The 24,133-nt window shown below is 34.1% G+C and overlaps 1 protein-coding gene across 8 annotated transcripts in view; it reads left to right on the top strand.

Annotated features, from left to right (window-relative positions):
• Window positions 1–24,133, top strand: part of Epha5 (EPH receptor A5) — a 352,826-nt gene that overhangs the window by 249,792 nt on the left and 78,901 nt on the right. For 4 of the 8 annotated variants that reach the window (XM_031342894.1, XM_031342892.1, XM_031342888.1 and 1 more), the window contains 3 exons: window positions 230–354; window positions 6,324–6,483; window positions 14,672–14,777. In XM_031342894.1, the coding sequence (XP_031198754.1) occupies window positions 230–354; window positions 6,324–6,483; window positions 14,672–14,777 (391 nt within the window). The remainder of the gene's footprint in view (window positions 1–229; window positions 355–6,323; window positions 6,484–14,671; window positions 14,778–24,133) is intronic. The other 4 variants (XM_031342889.1, XM_031342891.1, XM_031342893.1 and 1 more) reach the window with 1 other exon arrangement.

The following is a 24,133-nucleotide window of genomic DNA, read 5'->3' as shown; positions in this document are numbered from 1 at the left end:
AATAGCTACAGTTCTATTACATGGTAGTCAGGAATGTTAGCTAATTTTCCACAGCTTAAATACTAATATTCTTTAACAGCTTTAATTGGAAAAAATAACTTTTCCTGTATAAATGAAAACGTAGTAATGTAATGATAGTTACACCATAATACACCAATCGTTACAAAGAGTAGGTTGTAATTTAAGGGCTCTATTAACCATGTTATTATTTATTTGTGCTGTCTTACAGCTCCTTCTCCAGTCACCAATGTGAAAAAGGGGAAAATTGCAAAGAACAGCATTTCTCTGTCTTGGCAAGAGCCAGATCGCCCCAATGGAATCATCCTGGAGTATGAAATCAAGTACTTTGAAAAGGTGGGACTAGGAAAATGAAAATCTCTTTTCCTTTTTTTCTTTCCAATGTAACAACTTCACTTCTAGAACAGTACAAGAGGAGGTTGTGCTTTTATGTGTAGATCAATATAAGCCTGTTTTTCAGTCACACTTCAGATGACTCCAGTGAACTCTTCTTGTCACAGTCTGTGTTGGCTGCTAATGGATAAGGCCTTAACTGATTTCACATTAAAAGAAAAAGTTGGGGACTGGACCTCTCAGTGGCTAAAAACCCTTTAACCTCAAGCATACTAAACTGAGTTTGTATTCCCAGAACACATATAAATGTCAAGTGGGTGTGCTGAAATTTCTGCATCAAAGGCACAATAAGAGTGCTCCCTAAGGAACCTGCTAAGCAACCCTAGTGATGTTGGTGAGGCTATTACATTGAGTGGGTGAATGAGAGATCAGGATGAATCTCTACCTCAAATTCTGGCCTCCACATGTATATACATGTGTGCCCATTCCTCAATGTATGTACACATGCTCAGCAAACACACAAAATGGAAATATATATATATATATATATATATATATATATATATGTGTGTGTGTGTGTGTGTGTGTGTGTGTGTGTGTGTGTGTTTGTGTGTGTGTGTATGCATATGTATGTATATATATGTATAACACAAAATGGATATATATACATACATATATGTATATATATATATATATATGTATAAACTCATAAGATATTTTGAAAGTTTAGCAGACATTTAGCTTGGTGAATTTCAGTAGTGAATGCAGTAGTATACAAGGAAAACTATTTGTTCTTCTGTAGGTAACTCACCACAGTAACGGTTCTGTTAATGTATGATGTATGAGAAATTTACACGTGCACACTCACATACACGCACACACACATACTAACATACACACATACACACAGACACACACGCAGTCTAATACTCTATATAAACTTAATTTTAAATTTTGAGGAAAATGTACTTTGAGGAAATGTTTTCTTTACATTCTCCATTTTCATGGTTTCCTATGCTTCCCTGAATAACTTATGTCTTAAGTTTATACCTAAAAATTAAATGCATGTGTGCACAGAGAGAGAGAGACAGACAGAGACAGAGAGAGAGAGAGAGAGAAAGAGAGAGATATACTTTATTAATAAGTAATTAATAAGTATTAATAAGTAATTAATAAGTACTATTTCTAGTATACTTTACTTTAACGCTATAGTCAAGTAAGCTATTGGAAGTAGAATCAAATTGTTGGAAGCTCAGATTAAGTTTATAATTTCTCCTGATAGACTGGCGTATGTGACTGAAATAATGAAGTCACCATCTAAATGGGATTTTGTGTGGCTTAGACCGAATAGGATATCTTTAGAATAATTTGAGTTCTAATAAAGAGTACAAGAAGTTAGATGGTTGCCCAAGCCTGTTTCAAAAGGGGAATTAGAGACCTTGATTTCATTAAGCCAACTCCATTCATGTCCCGTTATACTTTATTCTTACTGTCTTCCTTTCTCTCTCTTCCTGGGTACCTAGTTATCCACACCAAGAAATGTAGCATTGAATACACTAAAATACTTGAAGAGAGCACCTTTGAGATAAAATTGTTTTGCACTATGGTTGATAGAGTTGTCAACAAAATTGGAGTTAATGTGGTGGAATATAGTGATCTCACTGATTCTCATTTTTCTGGAATATTGCATTTTAATCCTAGATATCTGAAATATAAACATACTGCATTTGTAATGATTTGTAAATTAAGATTACATCTCATATTTGTTTTGTAAGCAATACTAATCTACAAAATGCAAAGTTACATATACTACACTAAGGAAATATATGCTAACTTTCATGATAAATGTTTTATATATCCAAATGTTATTTCTATTAAAATGGATTTTAACATGTTAAAAGTATGCAGTGGAAACCACTGATCTCTTTACAATGAAAACAATGCAAATGATTATATGTCCTATCTTTATTGAAATACAGTTTATTAGCACTAACACTAAACATTTAATATATGCTTGTGTGTTTACATGGTTTTTCTTCTATTCAACCAGTGATGTAAACCAATTAACATTATTCATACCTTTATACCTAGAATTCTTTCCCTGCCTCCATGGGTAGTAACCTTGTCTTTATCTCTGGGTTTCCAGCCTATGTGCAAGATTCCGTATCAGAAAGGATGTCTGTATCTTTCATTCTTGTAGCTGTTACTTCTGTTAGAATGCAGATAATAAATGTGTCTTAGGAAGAGTTCCTTTCTGTTGCTATTCCTAGTGAACTTCATCCATGTTCTGGATTTTTTTTCCTCAAAATAAAATTTATTTTCGGTTATCTGACTTTCAACATGATCGGTTCCTTAATAGTTTGCATATAATGGTATATTTTATATGTTTTATTATCTCTATAACTGAGATTAAGAACAATTATTTGAAGCCCGGGGAAGTCTCAGTTGGAAAAACTCTTGCTGAAAATGTGTATAGGCATGATTTTGACACCTAGAATCGATGTAACGATTCCAGGTGTGCTGATGTATGCTTATAATCCCAGTATTCTGGAGCATGATCCACGAGGACCTCTGGGATTTCCTGGTTGAAAATCTTGATTAACTTATTTTGAGCTTTAATTAAATGAAAGACTGTTTAAGTGAAAGTAGACAACATTTCAGAAGATGCCACTAAGAGATTGCCTTCTGGTCTTCAAACATATGTGCACAAGTACAAATGTGAACCTATGTATACATGTACACACATGATAGCATACGCATGTGCATAGACACGCACATATTTGGGAAAGTTTTCTATTTAATAAAGGTAGAATACACTAATAATAAATTGCCTTTGTATACTCTTAAAAGTAACAATACATATAGTATTTGATAGAAGTTATAAATTCCTCTTGTTAATGTTGTTAGTTTCCTGAACTTTTATCAAATCAAATTATTTAAATTCTCATATACACATAAAGATTTTCCTAACACTTCTAGAATGGCAGAGATAATGAGCCCTTATACCATGTTGAAGTGCAGGTTTTGTTCGATTTCCAGAGCTCATTTGGAAACTTCATAGTGACACCGCTCTTTTTACTGGATGGCTTTTGGCCAGCCACAGGTGGCACAGCCATCTAGGGCATGTACACTTGCCAGCTGGAACATCTCCCCACCATTGCCCTGCTTTAATAGAGGTCATTGGACTCCTCTGCTCTGGCCTGGTGATGGGCTTATTGCCATCTCTTAATTAAAGGCAAAAGAAAAGGGGAAGCTGCTCCTTGACAGGCTGCTTGCCAGCTGGCTTCTTTTGCTGGGCTCTCCCTCACTACATGTGAACAGTGTTCATGAAGCAGCTGGGTAATGTAGCTCATTTGCTCAGCTGGAACACCAATGCAGCGAATACCCCTACCCTGACCAACGATTTGGCATCCAGGTGCCTGTGGTTGCTGAATATATATATATAGAGTAACATGTACATATAATGTAATATATAATGTATTATATTATATATAATATATAAACATTATATCATATATGATATCTATATCTATTTCATATCTATAGATAGATAGATGGATAGATAGATAGATATGATGAAAGCTAGCCTGCTACAGTGATTTAGAGAATGAAGTGAAAATAAATTTTCTACTATACTGAGATTATTAGTCGTATATAATAATAGGTTTTCATTACTTACATACAGTCTTTATTAAATTATTATTTTAAGTATAGTACTGAGCTAACTCAACAAGACATAGGGCAATCGGATTTTAGATATAGAACAACTACAATTTGTTCATCATAAAATCAATGTCATCTTTTTTGGAATTGGTGTTGGGTCACACATTATTTCAAATACCCCTAGAGTTTTTGTGTAATGAGTTTAATTTGGCAAGAAAAAATTCAATATATTTACATGATACATTTTATTGTCATTCTACATTAGTTTCAACCATAAAAGTTTATGAGTAATCAAAGTTATCCCTTTATTGTGTTGTGATTTTCCTCTCTACTGATAGACTTTCATTTCCGCATTAAATAAGAACACTCTAAAGTTTGGAGTCTTATAAATGCAAGTTATTCATATATTTGGAATTCAAGTGTCAACATTCCTGTGCTGTTAAAAACATTATTCTTATTTTATATTAAAATCTTTATTGTTTTGTTTATGAGAAAAAACCCTCAAACTCCTAAGAAATCTATATTAATGTAAACAATGGCTCTTTGCTAAATATCTCTTGACAAAGTTAAAGTTTCTTCAATATTATTAGCAAATATATTGAATCATTTTCTACTCAAAGTTATTGCTACAACCATAGCCAAACTGGAAAGTTTATTACTGAGAACATATGATATTTTTGTTCAAAATTGAAAATAGTAAATAATATAATTGTGTTCATTCAGTCATAAACTTGAGCAGCCTCTGAACTCTCAGTACCTACAAGAGATTATAAAAAGCTCTTTACAATGTCTCAGACACCTTGAGGAATGGCAGGTTTTCACTGCTGTTCTAGTGCCAACACAATAGATAGTAGCAGAAGAAGGGCTCGTGGACAAAGGAATTGGTATTTAGGGCTCATCTTCTGACATTTAATTTTGTACTTTAACTCCTCTATAAGAATACTAGCTGGATTTTCTCAATATTTTACAGATTAAGTGCTTAGTCTGTGCATTCAAAACAAAAGATCAACACTAGTCCAGAAAGAATTAGAAAGCCTATTTCTATTAGAAATTATGCCATCCCTACTTAGAGGTGAATGTGAATATTACCAGGTCCATGGTAAATGGATAGGATGCGGTATATGAATGAGGACTGATTAGCTGCTCTAAGGGAAGTGTGCTTACAGGTTTATGTTTTATGTAGTATTGATGGGGAAACAGGATAGTTAGAGGTTACCTGGATTGCAGATGAGTTGAGCATGGGTTAGGTCTGTCTTCATTCTCGTTACTTGCTTCATTCTTAACTCAGGCAACAGGTCCTATTCCAAAGTAAACGTGATCCTACTGTAACAGCATGTCAGCCTGTGATCGGTGTCATGGTAACTGCTGCCCATCATCCTCAGGCCACAGGGTTGGTGAGAGCTTCTGTTGTCTCTCCAATAGGTGCATATTTTCTTTATTTAGCTTCCAATTATTTTCTGTTTGATTTCTAACCACTAAGTTACTAGAATTTCCTACAACAGGACATTTTTATAAAATGAGAAGAAAAAGTCCTGTATTCTTGAGGTTTTCTTTACCACTTCCTGTATAGATTAAATCTGTCAAAATTCAACTGCATTGGAAGTGCTACTTTCATCTCACAAGCATTAAATATAATTAAAAATATAATTCATAGATTTAAAGATTACCTCTAACATTAATGCACAGGAGATCATTTCAGCATTTTATAAGATGAACAAATGGGCTAGGCATATTCCAAGAAGGCATTCCTATAGGAACAAGCAAGTCTTAGAAAAATGTGACCTGCTAGGCAGAGCTCCCCTGTAATGTTTTCAAAAATTTATTTATTTGTGTGTGTATGTGTGTGGTGGGGGGGTATATGAGTGTGTGTCTGGTATATTCATATGGGTGTCATGGAACTGCAGGAGCATTCAGAGTTAAGAAAAGGTCACCCGGAGTTCTAGGTGGTTGTATGTCATCCCGTTGGTGCTGAGAACTGAACTTGAGTCTTCTGAAGGCCAGAAATGCCTTTAATAGCTGAACCATTTATCCAGACACCCTTATAATATCATTAAATGCTATAAATTTGTTATTGCCAAAGCACATATGATAGATCAGTAAATACAATGTTTTAAGTTCTGGAAATATTTGTAAGCAACAAAACTGCTTCAGGGCTAAGAGACAGAGCTTTGGTTTTGTTTTCAACGCCTGTACAATAGAAAAGTCTTTGACTACTTGTCTATTTTATGAGTTTTCTGCTTTGCTGCCAGTATTTTATGTGTTGAGGCACTGATTTATTTTTTTTTCCTGTGTTACATGTACATCTCAAGGACCAAGAGACCAGCTACACAATTATCAAATCTAAAGAGACCACTATTACCGCCGAGGGCCTGAAACCTGCATCTGTGTATGTCTTCCAAATTCGAGCACGTACAGCAGCAGGCTACGGCGTCTTCAGTCCAAGATTTGAGTTTGAAACCACACCAGTGTGTAAGTCATTTTAATTACTGTCAGCTCTTGTCTCTGTAATGGTTACCAGAAGAGAGTCCATGGATCGATAGGCTCCTGGAGGCTCTCTGTCAGTTCCATCTTTCGGCCTCTCCAGTCCTGACCCCTTCAGGTAGGAGGCCTCTGCCATGCTATAATGGTAGGTCTGCAGGTTAACACTGTGTGTCTCGCCTCCTTGCTTCGGTCCGCTGGGAGGGAGCTGCTACATCAAGCATCTTAAGAAATGTTTAAACCGTGCTTTTAAAGACTCTGTTCCCTCAGGTGCTGTGCTTTATTGAATTATTGCCATTTACTTTTTACTTGTTTTATTGAACTATGCTACTTTAGTCTTTCTAGGAAAATTCTACAGGGAGCTTTCTTTAAGCATTGAATTTGACAAGAAAATGGTGCTTTTAGGATCCAATCTGATTTCCTAAAGTAAAAATTAAATCTGTGTCAGAATCTTGGAATGGTGAATCTGGAAATGGTTCTGAAGTGCTCTTTGGTACCCACTTCTTGTTTAATTTCATAAAACATAACCTTGGGCTTCAACAAAAGATTTTAGACCACTTCTCTTAAAGAAAACCCATTAATGCTAAATTAGAGAACAAAACTATGCTTGTGTGTGCACATATGAGCTGATGAGCTGCTACTATTGGTTTTCTGTTAAGGAAGAAACACACATGTATAGCTGCCTACAGCCACACACGAATGGGTCTTCTGGAATGGGTGTCAGAGCCTGAAAAATTAAAGGCACTGAAATGAGGAAAGGGGTTTAAAAAAAAATGAGACCCAGGTATGATGTGCTTTCAGTCCGCCATCATTATTGAACTCTCAATATTGTTACAAGTAGGTAGGTAGAGAGAAAAACCCCTCCCACAGTCTGTCAGCAACCCATAGCCCAATCAGCAGCTTCATCTTCAGTCTCTGGAGGCAGGACTTCCTGTATAACAGGAATTTGGAGGCGTGGCTATTAACAGGAGGTTGGGGAAAGGTGGGACTGTTTGTAGCAAGGCAGGGTCTGAAAGAACCAGCACTGACTGAAGGAAGGTCACACACATGAGCATTATGAAATGTTATGTTTGGGGAGATATGTGTTGTTGACTGTATGTATATGTGTGCACACATGTATTAATGTGTACTTGTATGAATATGTCTATGTGTATGCCTAACCCAGATCCATAATTTTCAATGAAAATGAAAACAGTTAAAAAAACAAAATGAGAGTGTAGTTATTGGATTAATGTTATTTGTAACTACTGGAAGTATTATTAAAATACAGTTTTAGCAAACTCATATGACATTGCCCTGGAGGAAACAAAATTTGCTTCTGTTTAAAGCCTTTGTAATTGATTTACATAAATAAATTTTATCAAGTGATGAAGAGGATCCCTAATGCTACCCCACTAGTTATTATAAAGTAAAAGATCTTATTGGTAGAAATTACTTATTTCTTTTCTATATAAAGAAAATTGCAAGCTTGAGTTTAATTAAAAATGGAAAAATTGGATTTTAATGCTTAATTTTCATATCAACATTTAAATAAATTTAATAGTGTATATTTACATACAAAATTTTACAGAATATTTAATCTCATAATTTAATCTTAAATTGATTGTCTTATAAAAAACATGTTATGTAACCTGCTGATTGTAATAGTCTTAGTTATATGTAAATTGTTTTAGTGTTGAATAGTACAACAGACTAAAACTCTAAGAACAAAATATACAAAACATTATATATGTAAAACATATACAAATATATATTATGCATATACATATATATGTAAAACATATACAAATATATATTATGCATATACATATATATGCATGCATTGTACATATATAATCAATGTAGGATTAGATGCTGTATAATTACAGAGAGTAAACATCTCAACTATGATTTTGATTAGGACATGTTCAAGAGCTAGTTTTTCTTTAGGAATTCAATACTCCATTCTTTATATTTACTAAAGGGTAGTTTTTTGGTATCTCTTCTCATCTACTCTCCTTTGAATCCATCTCATGTGTCTCTCCCCAGTTGTCCAGTTGACAGCCTCTTATTCTTTGATTTTTATTAAGCTGTAATCTCTGCTTCTTGATACCTATAATTAGAAACCATTTTTATTTGAATCTGTATGTACATATTTGCAAGTATTTATATATACTGTGCATTACATACTATCTTTGAACTGTGAAATCAGTTTTTGGATACATTTCCACAAGAATGTATCAGAAAACTATGTGCATAATTTCTCTAGGGGATAGCATTTTAGACAACTAAAGTATAAGAGCCAGGTATTAATGAGAAATTCCAGAGATTTTGATTTTATTTGTTTGAACTCCTTTCTAAAGAGGTGTATAGAAGTTGTGCATACACTAAGTTATTTATAATTTTATCACTTCTCTGTATTCATAGATCTTCTAAACACCATCATAAAGACCCCCCTTTGCCTCCTTCCTGACTGTACCCACAGATTAAGGAACAACTCTTCATGCATTAGTGATAATTGAAATCCATTAATATTTTGTTTTAATTACTTTTCTGTTGCTGTGATAAAATACCATGACCAAAGCAATCTATGGAAGAAAGCATTAATTTGAGCTCAAAGGGTAATAGACCATCATGGCAACGAGTCATGAAGCAAGGCACAGTGGTAGTGGAAGAAAACTGAGGGCACATCAATCTTCTAGCATGAAATAACAAACTGGAAGTGATACAAGGTTTTAATTCTCAAATTTACTCATGATGACATACCTCCTCAAAAAAGCTTCATCTCCTAAGTCCCCACAAATAGATCTATCAATTGTGGACCACGTGTTCAAACATCCATGTCTCCTGGGGATCTTCTCATTCAACCCACAATATGTGTCCTCCATTTCTAATGTTGCATCAGGTGAAAAGCTTTAAAGGAGCCACATTATAGATTTCATATGCTTTATGCTTCATAATTATTTTTATTTTTATTCTAGATTTAGATTTTTACTGAGCCAATTTCTCTGGTGAAACACACGCACACATATACTGAAAGGAAGAGAGACAGAGAGGCAGAGAAAGAGACAGAGACAGAGAGAGATAGAGAGACAGAACAAGAAAGATGGAGAAGGAGGGAAAAGGAGTTAGTTGATATATATATGATATTGATAAAAGCAGCCATGTAGTGAGCAATGTGACTTAAAGATGTAATATCACAAAATATGTTTCTGGAGACTTCCCCAGGTATTATATAACGTAAAATGAATAAACCTAGAAAATGAATCAACGAGAACTACTAATTTTCTTAAATGATACCATATATTTAAGTTACTTTAAAATTTTTCATCAGTGCTTTCAAAACATTTCTCAACTGGTCTTCAAAAATTAAATTATCTATCACCTATTACCTAAAAAATATGCATAAGATAGTAACAAACTATACTACCTAAGCATTAGTGTCTCTAACATTTGATGAAAGTAATAGATTAAAAAGATGATCATGTGATTATTTTTTCTATAGCTAAAGAATAAACAGCTACTTAAGGATGAGAAGACTTGTAAGTTCTATATTTTATGGTTAATATATTAATAATAGAATTTGGATTTTTTTCAGGAAAACTAATCAGAAAAATACATAAAACTAATTCTTGATGATGTGTGTCCTGTAAGGAATAGTTCAGAAATTACTATAAATGTAATATTGAAAATAGCTATAATTCACAAGAAAACTTAGAAACTGTTTCATTTGTGTATAGGAGTCTGTGTGTGTTCCTGTGTGAGCATACAGATGTATTTTTATGCATACACATGCGTTTTCACGTGTTTGGATAACAGTATTTGATGTCAAATGTCTCCCTCAACTAATATTCATCTTATTTCTTGAGGTAGAGTCTCTTATTGAATCAAAAGCTTTCTTATTGACTAGACTTCTGTCCAGGCAGCCATGGGGCACATAATCGTTACCTGAAGTGCTGGGGATAACATATAGAAGCTGCCACAGCTGCCAGTACTTGGTTTTAAACCTAGGTTTCAATGCTTCAGCTAAATGCACTTTAGAAATGAAGCAGTTTCCCTAGTCCAAAAGTTAAAAATTTCTAATATATAATACATACAATACATACACATGCACACACACACATATATATTGTATATTATTTAATTTTTTTTACAAACCCTGATTTAACGATTCTACAAAGAATGTAAATTCAGAGAATATTAGAAACAATCATGGAAATATGACATTTTTGACATAAGGTTTTTCTACATAGTCCTGACTAGCCTTAGTTTATGAGATTCTCTGCCCCTGAATGCTGGTATATAAAGGTATATACCACCATGCCTGGCCTAAATATGACACCTTGATCTGACATTGCTTATGAAAGTGCTCATAAAGTGTATTTAAATTAAGAACTTATGACATATTACTCATTGTTTAGATATATGAGATTGTGCAATATTTAAATACATTGCTTTAGCACACTATTACATTAGCTCTTGGTAATTATCACAGATATATTTTACCATATCAATACTGACTTTATGCTTAGTTAGGAAGATCAGTATACCTCTTTATAACTCATTGTCTTTTAAACATTTTTAGTATAAACTGTACTGTTTTGGGTAATGTTCTATCAAAACATTGTTTTAGTTACATTTCTGCTGCTGTGATATTTTTCTCTTCAAACTGTCCATTTTGTATTTCTTCTGTCATGCTTGCTCTTTTTCACTGTAGACATACATGCATAAGAATGGACATGTCAGGAATCTGAATAGGACGGCCCACTAAGCCCCTCTTATATAGTATTTGTTTGGTTTTCTAGTCTAAAGTCCCAAAGTTTTCTTCAATACTCCATAAAAGCACCAAACCAAATCAACCAACCAAATAAAAAAAAAATAATAATAATAATAAAAACCCATCATAGCCAGCATAGGAGAAAATACTTACAGGGGCCTTACAAATTCAGATCCATGACCATCATGGCAGGGACCTTGGTGGCAGCCCCACATGAGTGACAATGGAGGAGCAGTAGTTGAGAGTTTACATGTGATCTATAAGCACAGAGCAAGAGAGAGAGAGAGAGAGACAGCTAACTTGTATTGATGTGGGATTTTTTTAAAACCTCAAAGCCCACTTTGTGATACACTTCCTATAACAAGTCTAAATCTAATCTTTTCCAACAGTTTTACCAACTGTTAACCAAGCAGTCAAATAAATGAGTTTAGGGGAGCTGTTCTCATTCAAAAGGCCACAACTATCCTCTTGTTCTGTTTCTTTCTAAGCTCCATGCTTATTCATAGGCACACACCTTTGTGTTTGGACAAAATCAATGCAGTTTCCACTGAATATTGCCCTCTTTTCACTTCTGAATATGAACAACTCCTTTTCTTTAAATCCATGAAATTGAGAGTTATTGAATTGTCCCATTGATACCAGATACCAGTATTTACAGAGTCAGATGAGAAGAACTTTGAATGTTGGACTAGGAATTTGGGTACCTGTTATGTTTTTGATTAGGGAAATGTGATCAAAGTCATATTTTTATATTTAATAAGAATACATAAAAAGTCAGTTCTCAACACATTATGAACAACATTCAAATATTCCTATTATAGTCATTTGAATCAAAATAACTGGATATAAATAAATGATGAAATTAGAACAAAAATTTACAAATATATTTATTAATTAATAGATAAATAATTACTGAGTAATATTAAGTAATAGTGAGTAGAAACCAAGAAGATGGAAAGAGTTTAGTGTGGTGTTTGATTTATGGGATGTTTGTGCCTTTTCTCATCCTACTGGGGTAAAAATTCTGTGTGCATATCAATTTTAAGGATATTCATTTTCTGTGACAATATGATCCACATCAAAGGAAATAGTTACTGAACTAAAAATGGTTTTAATCTTTGGAAAGATACGATTATTGGGAACAAAAAAAAATGACCTTATAATCTATAATTGTTAATTGATGCTATAAACATAGCTTTAGCTTTCGGAGGGCAAGTGAAGATGATAGTAAAAAAGGGAAGGGAGGCATAGAAATAAAGAAAAAAAGGGAAGAGGAAGAGGACATTGAATTCATCAAGTTCAAGCACACAAGATTAATGGAGAGAACATGGCACAATACATAGTACTCTAGAAATAGCAGAAAAGAAATTGCCCATTTTGGTTACCCAAACTATGGGAAGACATAGTTTAAATTCTGAAATATGTGTTCCAAATCCAGAAATTATTTATCTTATTGCATAAATGTAAATGATATACTCATTGAATTTACTAACATCATGCATAGGCTCAGAAGGAAAGAAATATTTCAGATGGATGACTCCATCTCTCTTTCAGTAGATGAGGCTCTGTACATAATAGTCATGCACAATGCCAGAAAATAGGAATAAGAAGGTAAATAAAACAGAAGAAAATAAATAGGAACGAAAAACCAAGCATTCTTACCTAAGCAGGTTAGTAGTTATGACATTGTACTAAGGTCTTGGAAGGAGCAAAATCTGTAATGGAAAAGGAATACTTTTAACAACAACATGAGGTTAAGAAATAAAAGAGACTGTGCACTTATGCTGAACCATAAGGTCTAACGATGAGTCTTGTTCTTCTAGAAGGCTTGATATTTCTAAAATGTAAGTAAGTGATGACTAATGCCCAGAAAATGTTAGCAAGAATCATTATAGGGAAAATTTTGTTTCAAAAATGAAATGAAGAAAATAAATAAATTCAAGTTGGAGTTGTATTCTACTTGAAATAATATAGAACCAGTTCAATATTGAGCCAAGATTTTAAAAATTTTTTTTCTTATTGTTTGAAAATTTTATACAAGTGTACAATGCATTTTTACCAAATCCATTTCTGAATTTATCCACTCAAATGCCTCCATCCTCAAGAACGCTCACAACCATCTGTAACTTTAGGAGCTCCAATGGTCTTTTCTAGCCTTTGAGGGTAGCAAGTTCAGATGGGGTACACTGACACCTGTGTAAGCAGAGCACATATAAACATAAAATCAAAACAAGTATATTTTATAAAAGACAAGAAAAAGTAAGGTAAGAGGATAGACTTGTATACAAGAAATAATCTTACTTGTATTACTTGCAGCCTATAAATAGAATTTTACTTATATAAGTTGATAAAAATATCTGAGTCTATGTAAGTCAAGACAAGGAGTTGAGTTTAAAATGAACTCACCTTGGAAAGAAACAATGTAAGCTTTTAAGACAATAAAGAGAGATGTGAATTTACAAATTACATAGAGCAATATCTGGCAAAGAGGTGGTAAAAAGCAAACAGGAAATTTACATGGTATCAGCCTTTGAAGTCCATGCACTTGGTATTGTGAAGTTGTTCAAGCAGTGCTCTGAAGCATCAATATGATTCTGTCGCTTACAACACATAAGTTAGGTACCCTATTCAGAGGGCATGGAAACCCAAACAAAATTATATTTGCTGTATATGTTTCTTAGATATGGATAGTTATCTACACAAAAGAAAAATTATCATACTAATTTAGTTACTACTACCTAAAGATTTTATATTTATATTGTAAGAATTGTATTGATGTAGAGAGCTCTAGATCTGTGTGTTTAAAATGTATAATAAAATAAGCATTGCAAATTTGTCTAATCTCTTCATAAAGATATAAATTTATACTTTGATAATTTTCAGTAATCCTACTTATGAAATGCAGTGACTCATTATATTCTCCATGGAGTTACAATATTAAGTTATATTTAGAGTATTGTATTTTATTTCAGCAAGGTCAAAGACCCATTCCTTTAGATGTTTTGTCTATGGGAAAGAACTCCTGAGCTAATATATTTTTTGCTAGAGAACAATAGCTGTAAACTCTAAAAATGTCAAATCTTGAAGGCTCAACAATTTCTGATATACATGAGTGTGTTTGAAGTCATGGACAATATTCCCCCCTAACTTTTTAAAATGTAGGACCCTGGTTCTGTACAATCTGCTTTCTATTTTTATGATAGGCAGAAATAATCAACATCTCGTGATGTTCTTGGTTTATATTTGGTGAGTAAATATTTCCTCCTTCAGATGCCCTTCGAGAACAGATAATACAAGGGAACTTTAGCTGGGTTTGTGTGAATTGTTTAAACCACGAATCAATTCCCTACTGCAAAGCAACTCACATTTTGAATGCTCGTGGTCTCTTTAACTACAAGTTCCTTTCTCTCTGTCTCCTATCAGCAGTTGCAGCATCTAATGATCAAAGCCAGATTCCCATCATTGCAGTGTCAGTGACAGTGGGAGTCATCTTGTTGGCAGTGATGATCGGCTTCCTCCTCAGTGGCAGGTAAGGGAGGAAAGAGTTTCTGAACCCTTGTGGCTGCTCTCTTTCTCACCTTGATCCAACTAGGAAGCTGTTAAGCACATCCTAAAACAAATCAAAGAAGCAGCATGCCAGTAGATAATGTCTATGTATTCCTCAGTTCTTAAGTTTTATCTTGTCTGTATTGATGCCAGTTGTTATCAGATTCTTTCTCTCCTTAACATCCTCTCTACTCTGCAAAAGAACAGTACTAACATGATATCATGCACTCTGTTAGTAATAGAGCCATACACCTTTTTCTAATACGATGTATTTCTAATTCTGCTTATGTATCATTGTCTGATTCAGTATTGGAAGCTGCCTGCTAAGTCATTTGAGAAATAGGGCTACCATTTGTTTCTGGCAGGCAGTCTGGAGAGAACAAAAATACAGGAAATAAGCAAACTTTGCAATGAATGCTTTTATTTCAATTTCTGGGTGATTTCAACACAAAGACATCAAGTGTCATGCATACATACAGAATATGGTTTTTACTGAATGCTAAGCAGAAGAATAACAAAATTCCATGTATTGCATACCTATATTTTCCAGTTTGAAATGGAAGCTAGACCTACAGAAGACATTATTCAGATGTTTTATGACAAATAATTGTGACAAACCTTCCTAAAAGTATATATGGATGAATAAAGAAGTCATTCATTTCTTTCCTATAACAAATATATTTTCATATTTACAATTGAAGCAATGACTAGGAATATTAATTAAGGAGGGCTGCTGGTAGAGAAATGTAATGTGGTGTAATTATGCAAAACTAGAAAAAAGTCTCTAACAGAAACAGTTGAGGTTGACAACATAGGAATATTTAATATAAGGTTAAAAAAGTCATAAAAATCTATCTATCCTCAGTTTTCTGCAAAGCATACACAGCAATCGATTACTTAATATTGATTTGGGAACAGTACCTATTCTTTTCTGGAATTTATAGCTGAGACAGCTCATATTCTTTTGAGGAATATTACACCCAAGCTGTCCATGGTACCTGCTCTCTCCTGTTTCTTTTTCTTTCTCTCTGAACTGAACTAATAGAGGATGTGAGCCAATACTTATGCTTCTCCAGGATCATATAACATCATCAATTTTTCTAGAAAAAAAAAGAGAAAGAAAAATGAGCAAACAAATAAATACTATTCTTTGCAATCAAAAGAATAGTAAATTCATCAAGAAGTAAACTGAGGTTCTAATATTATTAAGCAGCTTTTGTGTCTGTTAAAGTTATCCATTTTGTTAAGTTTGCATTCTTTAATTTTAAGGAGTGTTTGGGGGTTTGGTTGGTTGACAGAAGTAACTTCAGCTTTTGGATTTTATTTTGCATGGAAGGATTAGTTTGTGCTCATACACATCTTTTTATCTACCTCAGATCTAAGTGTTATATGTGGCCTTTGAAAGGCTTTTCATATCTCGTTAGTTTTTGTTTGGATTTAAGTCTTTCTATAATACCCAGGTGATCCTGCATTAACTCAAATGAGATGCAATGAATAAATTTAGCAACACCTTGCACACATTTAGGAAATTATATTAGGGTCCTGGAAAAATATTGAAAACTATTATGGATCCTGAGTACAAATATTAAATTACATTTATTTGACTCAGTTTTAGTTAGGGTGACCATCCCTGTGATGAAACACCCTGACCAAAGTAAGTCGGGAGAAAAAGGTTTATTTAGCTTAAACTTCCACATCATAATCCATCTTCAAAGGAAGTCAGATGAAGAACTCAAACAGGGCAGGGGCCTGGAGGTAGGAATTGATGAAAAGGTTATGAAGGGATCCTACTTGCTCACCATGGCTGCCTTGCTCTTCCTGCTTTTTTTTTTTTTAACATTTCAAATGTTATCCCCTTTCCTGGTCCCCCCTGATACTCCCACCCTCAGGCCCCTACCCCTACTTCAACACACCCACCCACTCCTGCCGCCCTGCCCTCACATTCCACTACACTGGGGCAGGATCAAGGGCCTCTCCTCCCATTGATAAGCAACAAGGCCATCCTATGCTACATATGCAGCATGTGCCCTGGGTCCCTCCATGTGTATTCTTTGGTTGGTGGTTTAGTCTCTGGAAGCACTGGGTGTCTGGTTGGTTGATATTGTTCTTCCAATGAGGTTTTAAAATCCTTCAGCTCCTTAAGTCTTTTCTCAAACTCTTACATTGGGGACCCCATGCTTAGTCCAATGGTTGGCTGTAGCCCGCAAACAGTTGTCCACTAGGAGTTAACAGCGGAAGTAGGCGCCATCTTGCCATGGCGAATGCCTCTCAAGATTCACGGCTCCCCACAGTTGGCTGTGAGCATTCACCTATGTATTTGTCAAGTTCTGGCAGAGCCTCTCAGGAGGCAGCTATATCAGGCACCATTCAGCATGTACTTCTTGGTATCCAGGATAGTGTCTGGGTTGGGTGTCTGCATGTGGGATTAATCCCCCAGGTGGAGCAGTCTCTGGATGGCCTTTCCTTAAGTCTCTGCTTCACTCTTTGTCTCTGTATTTCCTTTAGACAGGAACAGTTCTAGGTTAAAAGTTGAGAGATGGGTGGGTGGCCCCATCCCTCAACCAGGGCCATGCCTAACCTCTGGATAAGTCTAGACAGGTTCTCCCTCCCCTTTGTGGGGTATTTCAGCTAATGTCAATCCCATGGGTTCCTGGGAAGCTATAGCTTCCCTGGCAACTGGGACTTTCTGGTTGCTACCCCCAGTTCTGCACTCCTCATTGCTATACACCTGACCCTCTGTATATCTCCTCTGTCTCCTCCCATATCCAATTCTTTCCCTCTTTTTTCCCCTCCCCCTCTTCTCTTCCTCCCAAGTCCTCCCCAATCCACTACTTCCCTTGATTATTTTGTTCTCCCTTCTAAGTAGGACTGAAGTATTCACTCTTTGGTCTTCCTTTCTCTTGAGTGTCATTTGGTCCGTGAGTTGCCTCATGGGTATTCTATGCTCTTTGCCTAATACCCAGTTATCAGTGAGTACATACCATGTGTGGTATTTTGTGACTGAGTTACCTCACTGAGGATGATATTTGCTAGATCCATCCTTTGCTTGTGAATTTCATTGCTTGTGAATTTCATGAAGTAATTGTTTCTAATAGCTGAGTAGTACTTCATTGTGTGAACGTACCACATTTTCTGTATCCATTCATCTGTTGAAGGACATCTGGGTTCTTTCCAGCTTCTGGCTATTATAAATAAGGCTGCTATGAACATAGTGGAGCATGTGTCCTTGTTATATGTTGGAGCATCTTTTGGGTATATGCCCAGGGTGGTTTAGCTGCTTCCTCAGGTAATATTATGTCCAATTTCCTGAGGAACCGCCAGACTGATTTCCAGATTGTACCAGCTTGCAATCCCACCAGCAATGGAGGAGTGTTTCCCTTTCTCCACATCTTTGACAGTATCTGCTGTCCCCTGAGTTTTTGATGTTTATCATTCTGACTGGTGTGAGGTAGAATCTCAGGATTGTTTTGATTTGCATTTCCCTGATGACTAAGAATGTTGAACATTTCTTTAGTTGCTTCTTGGACATTCAATATTCCTCAGTTGAAAATTCTTTATTTAGTTCTGTACCCCATTTTTAATAGGGTTATTTGATTCTCTGGAGTCTAACTCCCTTAGTTCTTTGTATATATTGGATATTATCCCTCTATAGGATGTAGGATTGGTAAAGATCTTTTCCCAATCTGTTGGTTGCCATTTTGTTCTATTTACAGTGTCCTTTGCCTCTGTATTACAGAGCAATAGTGATTAAAAAAAAACTATATGGTATTGGTACAGAGACAGGCAAAAGATCAGTGGAATAGAATTGAAGATCCAGTAATGAACCCACACACCCATGGTCACTTGATATTTGGCAAAGGAACTAAAACCATCCAAAGGAAAAATGACAGCATTTTCAACAAATGATGCCGTTTCAATTGACAGTTAACATGTAGAATAATGCAAATCGATCCATTCTTATCTGCTTGTTCAAAGCTGAAGTCCATGTGGATTAAGGACTTCCACATAAAACCAGGTACACTTAAACTTATAGAGGAGAAAGTGGAGAAGAGCCTCGAATACATGGGCACAGGGGAAAATTTCCTTAACAGAACACCAATAGCTTATGCTCTAAGATTAAGAATTGACAAATGGAACCTCATTAAATTGTGAAGCTTCTTTTATTCATTTATTTAATTTATTATAGAACTCAGGACCACAAGGCCAAGGTTTGTACTGTTCACAATTGGCAATGGGGCTGAGTTCTCCCTGATCAATCAGTAATTAAGCTGATGCCCTAGAATCAAAAATATTATGGCATTTTTTTTCAATTGAGGTTCCTTTCTTTCAGCTAACTACATTCTATATCAAATTAAAACAAAAGCACCCAACAAATTCCCTCTCTGTAACAAATCAAACGTAATTGATAAGCATGTGTACCTTCTTAAGGTTGTCATAATTTCCCTTTCACTTTGAATTCTGTTTTTCATTGTTTAGCTGCTTTAGTAAGACAATATAACCAGAAGTCTCAGTTATATATCTTTGCCAATATTTTTACTAACTGAACATAATCTGATTTCTCAATGGCACAAAAGAAATTATTCCATTTTATTTTAATATATCATAAAATATTAATACTATTTATATGCAAAATGTGATAATAATTTAGATCAATATGTGAACTTAATAGAATTTGCACTTATAACAATGACAGTTTGTAATTGTTTGCATGGGAGAGAAAACTATGTTTAGAGTATGTCACACTGAATATTTTAAGATTAAACTATTGCAAGAAAATGTCACCCTTTTATTCTAGTATACATTCAAGATAAAAGGAAGTCAGACATAGAGATTCATAAACATTTTAAGGTTCTGTTTTCTAAGTATGCACATATCTTTTAGATTCTTTCTAATTATATATGGTTTTAAAATAAGTATTTTTTTTAATGAAGTTGAAAACCATCACCTCCTTAAAGTTGTCCATTTTTTTCCACTGGGCTTTTATTTCAAGGCATAAACATTTCTTTTTACTCCATTCTTTCTCAATAACGTTTACATGTCCCTATAACATTATGGAAGAACTGACACAAACTCATAAAAGTATGACTACTTATCCCAGGAGGATTACAACGTAAGCCCTCTTGAATATAAGCCAAGTGTAACTAACTGTTCTTTAAGCTGTCTCTTCCTTTCTAACAGTATTGAGCACTGATATGTTTTTCATGCCATGATTTGTTTTTTCTCTGATATTTACTCTTTCATAAATACAGTTGCTTAATCTGTAGGTTTTGTGACATTTTTTTTAAAGGTCTCTATTTAAATGGGAGATAGAGTCCTACAGTGCTGTTTTTCTTTTCTGTCTCTCCTTTACGGTACCACTTTTTCCCTCTTAAATTTCCTCTTGAGAACATTAGGGCCTAAATCCTGAAAATTGACTCTGACATGTGTTTAGTCTAATATAAACTCAAATAATAATTTAAAGGTACATTAAATTCAAAGTAAAAGGGACTACACAGAAACAATTATTTTATTTGACTCCTTCTTAATTCAGATTTTTGTGAAATTAAATAATGGTTTGTGATATTTTATTCCTAAAATTTAAATTTTTCATGTTCTCATAATTTGTTACGTGTCAAGAAAATTTCAGATTTTCTTATATTAAAGAGACTCTCTGAGTATTTCTTAAGATAAGAAGCCTTCATTATTACAGGGATGCTCAGTCATATATATATATATATGTATACATATATACATATATATGTATGCATGTATGTATGTATGTATATGCTGTCTCACATAGAGCCCAAAAGTTTAAAGCTTTTAGGTCAATTTTGAAATTGGAAAATAAAAAAGCAAGAAAAATATCCCAAAGAAAGGATTTGGTTTTGCTGCTAAGTCTTTGATGAGATTTTTAAAAGACTATTCATTTGTGACTTTCATGTTAATATGTTTCTAAGGTGGTAAATTTAGTATGAAAAGTGGCTTACTGCCTAGAAAATGTTAGTTTTTGAGGGGCCAAAGTTCTTATTTTCTTTGTTCTGAATATGTGAAGAATCTGGAACTAGACTGAGCTGCTCTATGCTATTGCCTATGTCTCTCATTAGGAAATTGACACTCAATTCTGTTGAAATGTCTCATTATTTTTTAGGGATAAATGTGTATCGTGTATGTATGCTAAAGTATAAGTATATACTATGTATGTATATACTTATGTATAAGTAAACTATACTTATACATAAGATTTAAGACATGGGGTGACATCAGAAACATTGATAAGTTTGTGTATATATATACTCTGACATTAAATAATTATTATTTCTTAGGCTACAGAGATGGCTCAATGGTTAGAGAATTTGCTATTCTTTTACAGGAACAGGAATTAGTAGCCAACCTTCAAATGGTAGATAAACACTATCCATAATACCAGTTCCAGGAGATCCAGTGCCTACCCCTGCATACACCAGGCACATGTACACAATACACTGACATATGTGCTGGCAAACCTCTTATACATGTGAAATCAAAATAAATAAAAATTGTTAAAATAATACACAGTTGTGATTCCTTAGGTGAGTGTTTTGTAAGGGTATAAATTATTTTTAAATCCTTTTCAGACATTTTTGCTAACACAATTATCAAGATAATAATATTGTCAAGAGTAATTATAATATTGTCTTATAACTATCTTGGCTGACCCATCAGTGGGTACCATTCTCAGGACACACATATACTGTTTCATCATGCCATGTCTCAACACTGAATCAGTTGATTACTGACAAAATTATCTCTCTGTTATTTCTTGAACATTGTTAAGAGTGGTTCTTCTTGAAGAGTTTTTCTCTGGTCCTTCCTACTGCTTTGTAGTCCATTGCCTAGAGAACCACATGGTTTATTTCTTATTCCTTTCAAGTCTGTACAATACATTATGCTTTCACAGACGCTTGCTAAAATGATGATCTATGGTTTTTCTGCCTACTATAGGGGGTTTCTTAGGTAAGTGTCTTCTTCAACTTTTTTTCCTCTTTCTCCTTTAGAAAAAAATCTAAGAGACAAGACTATGGTAGGGAAAATAGGTACTTAAAGAGGGCATGTTGCTTGAATCCAACAGTACTGTTCTTTAATTTTCTGATGTGTGTGTGTAGGCATGGGAGACTGTGGGCACCCAGTTGCCGTACGTACATGTGGAAATCAGAGGACAAGTTTACAGCAGCTGGCTGGATCACTCCAATTAGTTTTTAGTCAGGGTTTCTACAATTGTTTCTGCTGTGACACTGCACACATTGCAGGCTACTATCTGTCCTGCAAGCTTCCAGGAGATTCTCTCAGTCAAACCCATGTGGCAATAGCTGTGTGTTAATTTCATATACTTGTTTCTATACCCAGCTTTTGGTGAGTTTCTGATGTCACCAATGCCATCATCATCCTGCCTTTTTGTAAAGCTTGTTAATTTCATTTCTGTATATCCTTTAAAAATGTATATACTGAATTAATTTTCCTTATCATTTACAGTTTTATTTTCCTTATTTTGTTTGTTTGTTTTTTTAAGATAGTTTCTCTGTATAGACTTGGTTATTTTAGGACTAGCAGTGTAGACCAGAATAGTCAAGAATTCAGAGATTTGACTGGCTCTACTTCCTGACTCTGGGAAATATCAGATACATACTAACTGCACTCAATATTTCTATCTGAATAATACATACATCAGAGGTGGAATATCCTGCTAATAAATTATAAGAGTTTGTATAGCTATAGGAGACTAATTCATCTTTGGATTAATGATCACTTTATCAATCTGCTGTTTGATATCAGTCATCTTACATACAGTTCATTTTCAAATTCAGTAAGAACCATTTTAACAAAAGCTTTGTATCAAGTGCCAAAGAATAAGTCAATCAACATACTGCTGACCATAGACTAAGAGGAAAATAAAGAAATCCTCCTGTGAACACATGGTCCAGCCCTGCAGATGCCCATGCTGGGCTCAATGTAAAGCTTACGAACTGTGAAAAAAAAGAGTGGATCTTACTCTGCACTCACTCTGAAACCCCCACTTTTCTTGGTACAAGTTTGTATTCACTTCTCAATGTTTAATTGTAGACAGGTACCAAGACCTACGTCAATCCATTCTTTTCATTTTAAACCACCTCCATTCTTTAAAGACTTCTGTTTTTCCACTGAAATGTTATAAGAAGGTGTCAGCTATTTCTCATATAAATTATACCCTTTATACCATGACTGTAATTCCTTGTGTATATAGGTTCTCTCTTCTTTTTCAAATAAGTCCCAATAGACTTCTGTGGCTTTCATATCTAATTGAATGAGTTACTCAAAAACTATGAGATTAAAAATAAGTGTGCATCAATCACCGTCTGATGTGATTTGTATGTTATTAGGGGTGGTAATTGGGAAAATAGAGTTATTTTAGTAACTCCAACAAAATCTCTGACCCACATATGTGTTTTCTTTATAAATAATAAAATTTTAATGCATCACAAAACAATGATTTCAAAGAGTATTATAAAGGGTTTTAAAAATTACAAGCTTATCATAGCATTAATTTAACACATAGCTATTCTAATATCAATATTATGCAGTAACAAGTAGCAATTGCTTTTATAGATAATAATATAAATAAAACTATTTGTATTTCTCTATTTATTTCTTTAAGAGCATGATAGACATTTTGATACATTGACCTCTCTAAAGTAACTAGGTTAGTTTCAAACTTGTAAGATTCCAGGAAGAAGATTATATAAAAATATTTTTGTTTTTTTTTTAAACTTTTATTGCATTATGATGAGAATTTGTTAACATTTAAAAACATATTTTAATTAAATAGAATTGAATCACATTCTTGTTCCCTTTTTGTACCACTGCTCCTCCCATAGACCCCCTCTTCAGTACCTACAATATTTTTTGTCGTATTCCTTGAAATTTATAAAATATTATAACAATAAAAGTAAGTATTATAAAAGTTGTTTGATATAAAAGAACAATCAATATAACAATCTTATATAGATGCTCATCTACAGCAATAGTAATACATTTTTCTCAATATAAATTTTAAATAACTCCAAACATATTAGCTGTATACTTAAAAATAATACATTACTACTAGTATTTTTCTTAAATGAACATGAATATATAAAGTATTTTTGTATTTAGTAGAGTTTAAAATCTTGGCTCTTACTGTGGTACAAGCCCAAAATAAGAACAATTTTTAGACATTGGGTTTCATTGTTATAAGGCTGTATATATTTCAATGACCCTCACATCACCAAAGGATTTTACATTCATCGTAGCTAAGCTGAGAGTTGATAGTTCTGCTGCACCAAGAAATGAATTGTAGGCTCGATTTTT

This window comes from Mastomys coucha, unplaced genomic scaffold (genome assembly GCF_008632895.1).
Source record: "Mastomys coucha isolate ucsf_1 unplaced genomic scaffold, UCSF_Mcou_1 pScaffold22, whole genome shotgun sequence".
NCBI classification, from domain to species: Eukaryota; Metazoa; Chordata; class Mammalia; order Rodentia; family Muridae; genus Mastomys; species Mastomys coucha.
Note: the sequence above shows the minus strand (reverse complement) of the source record. Positions and strands in the feature narration are given on the sequence as shown.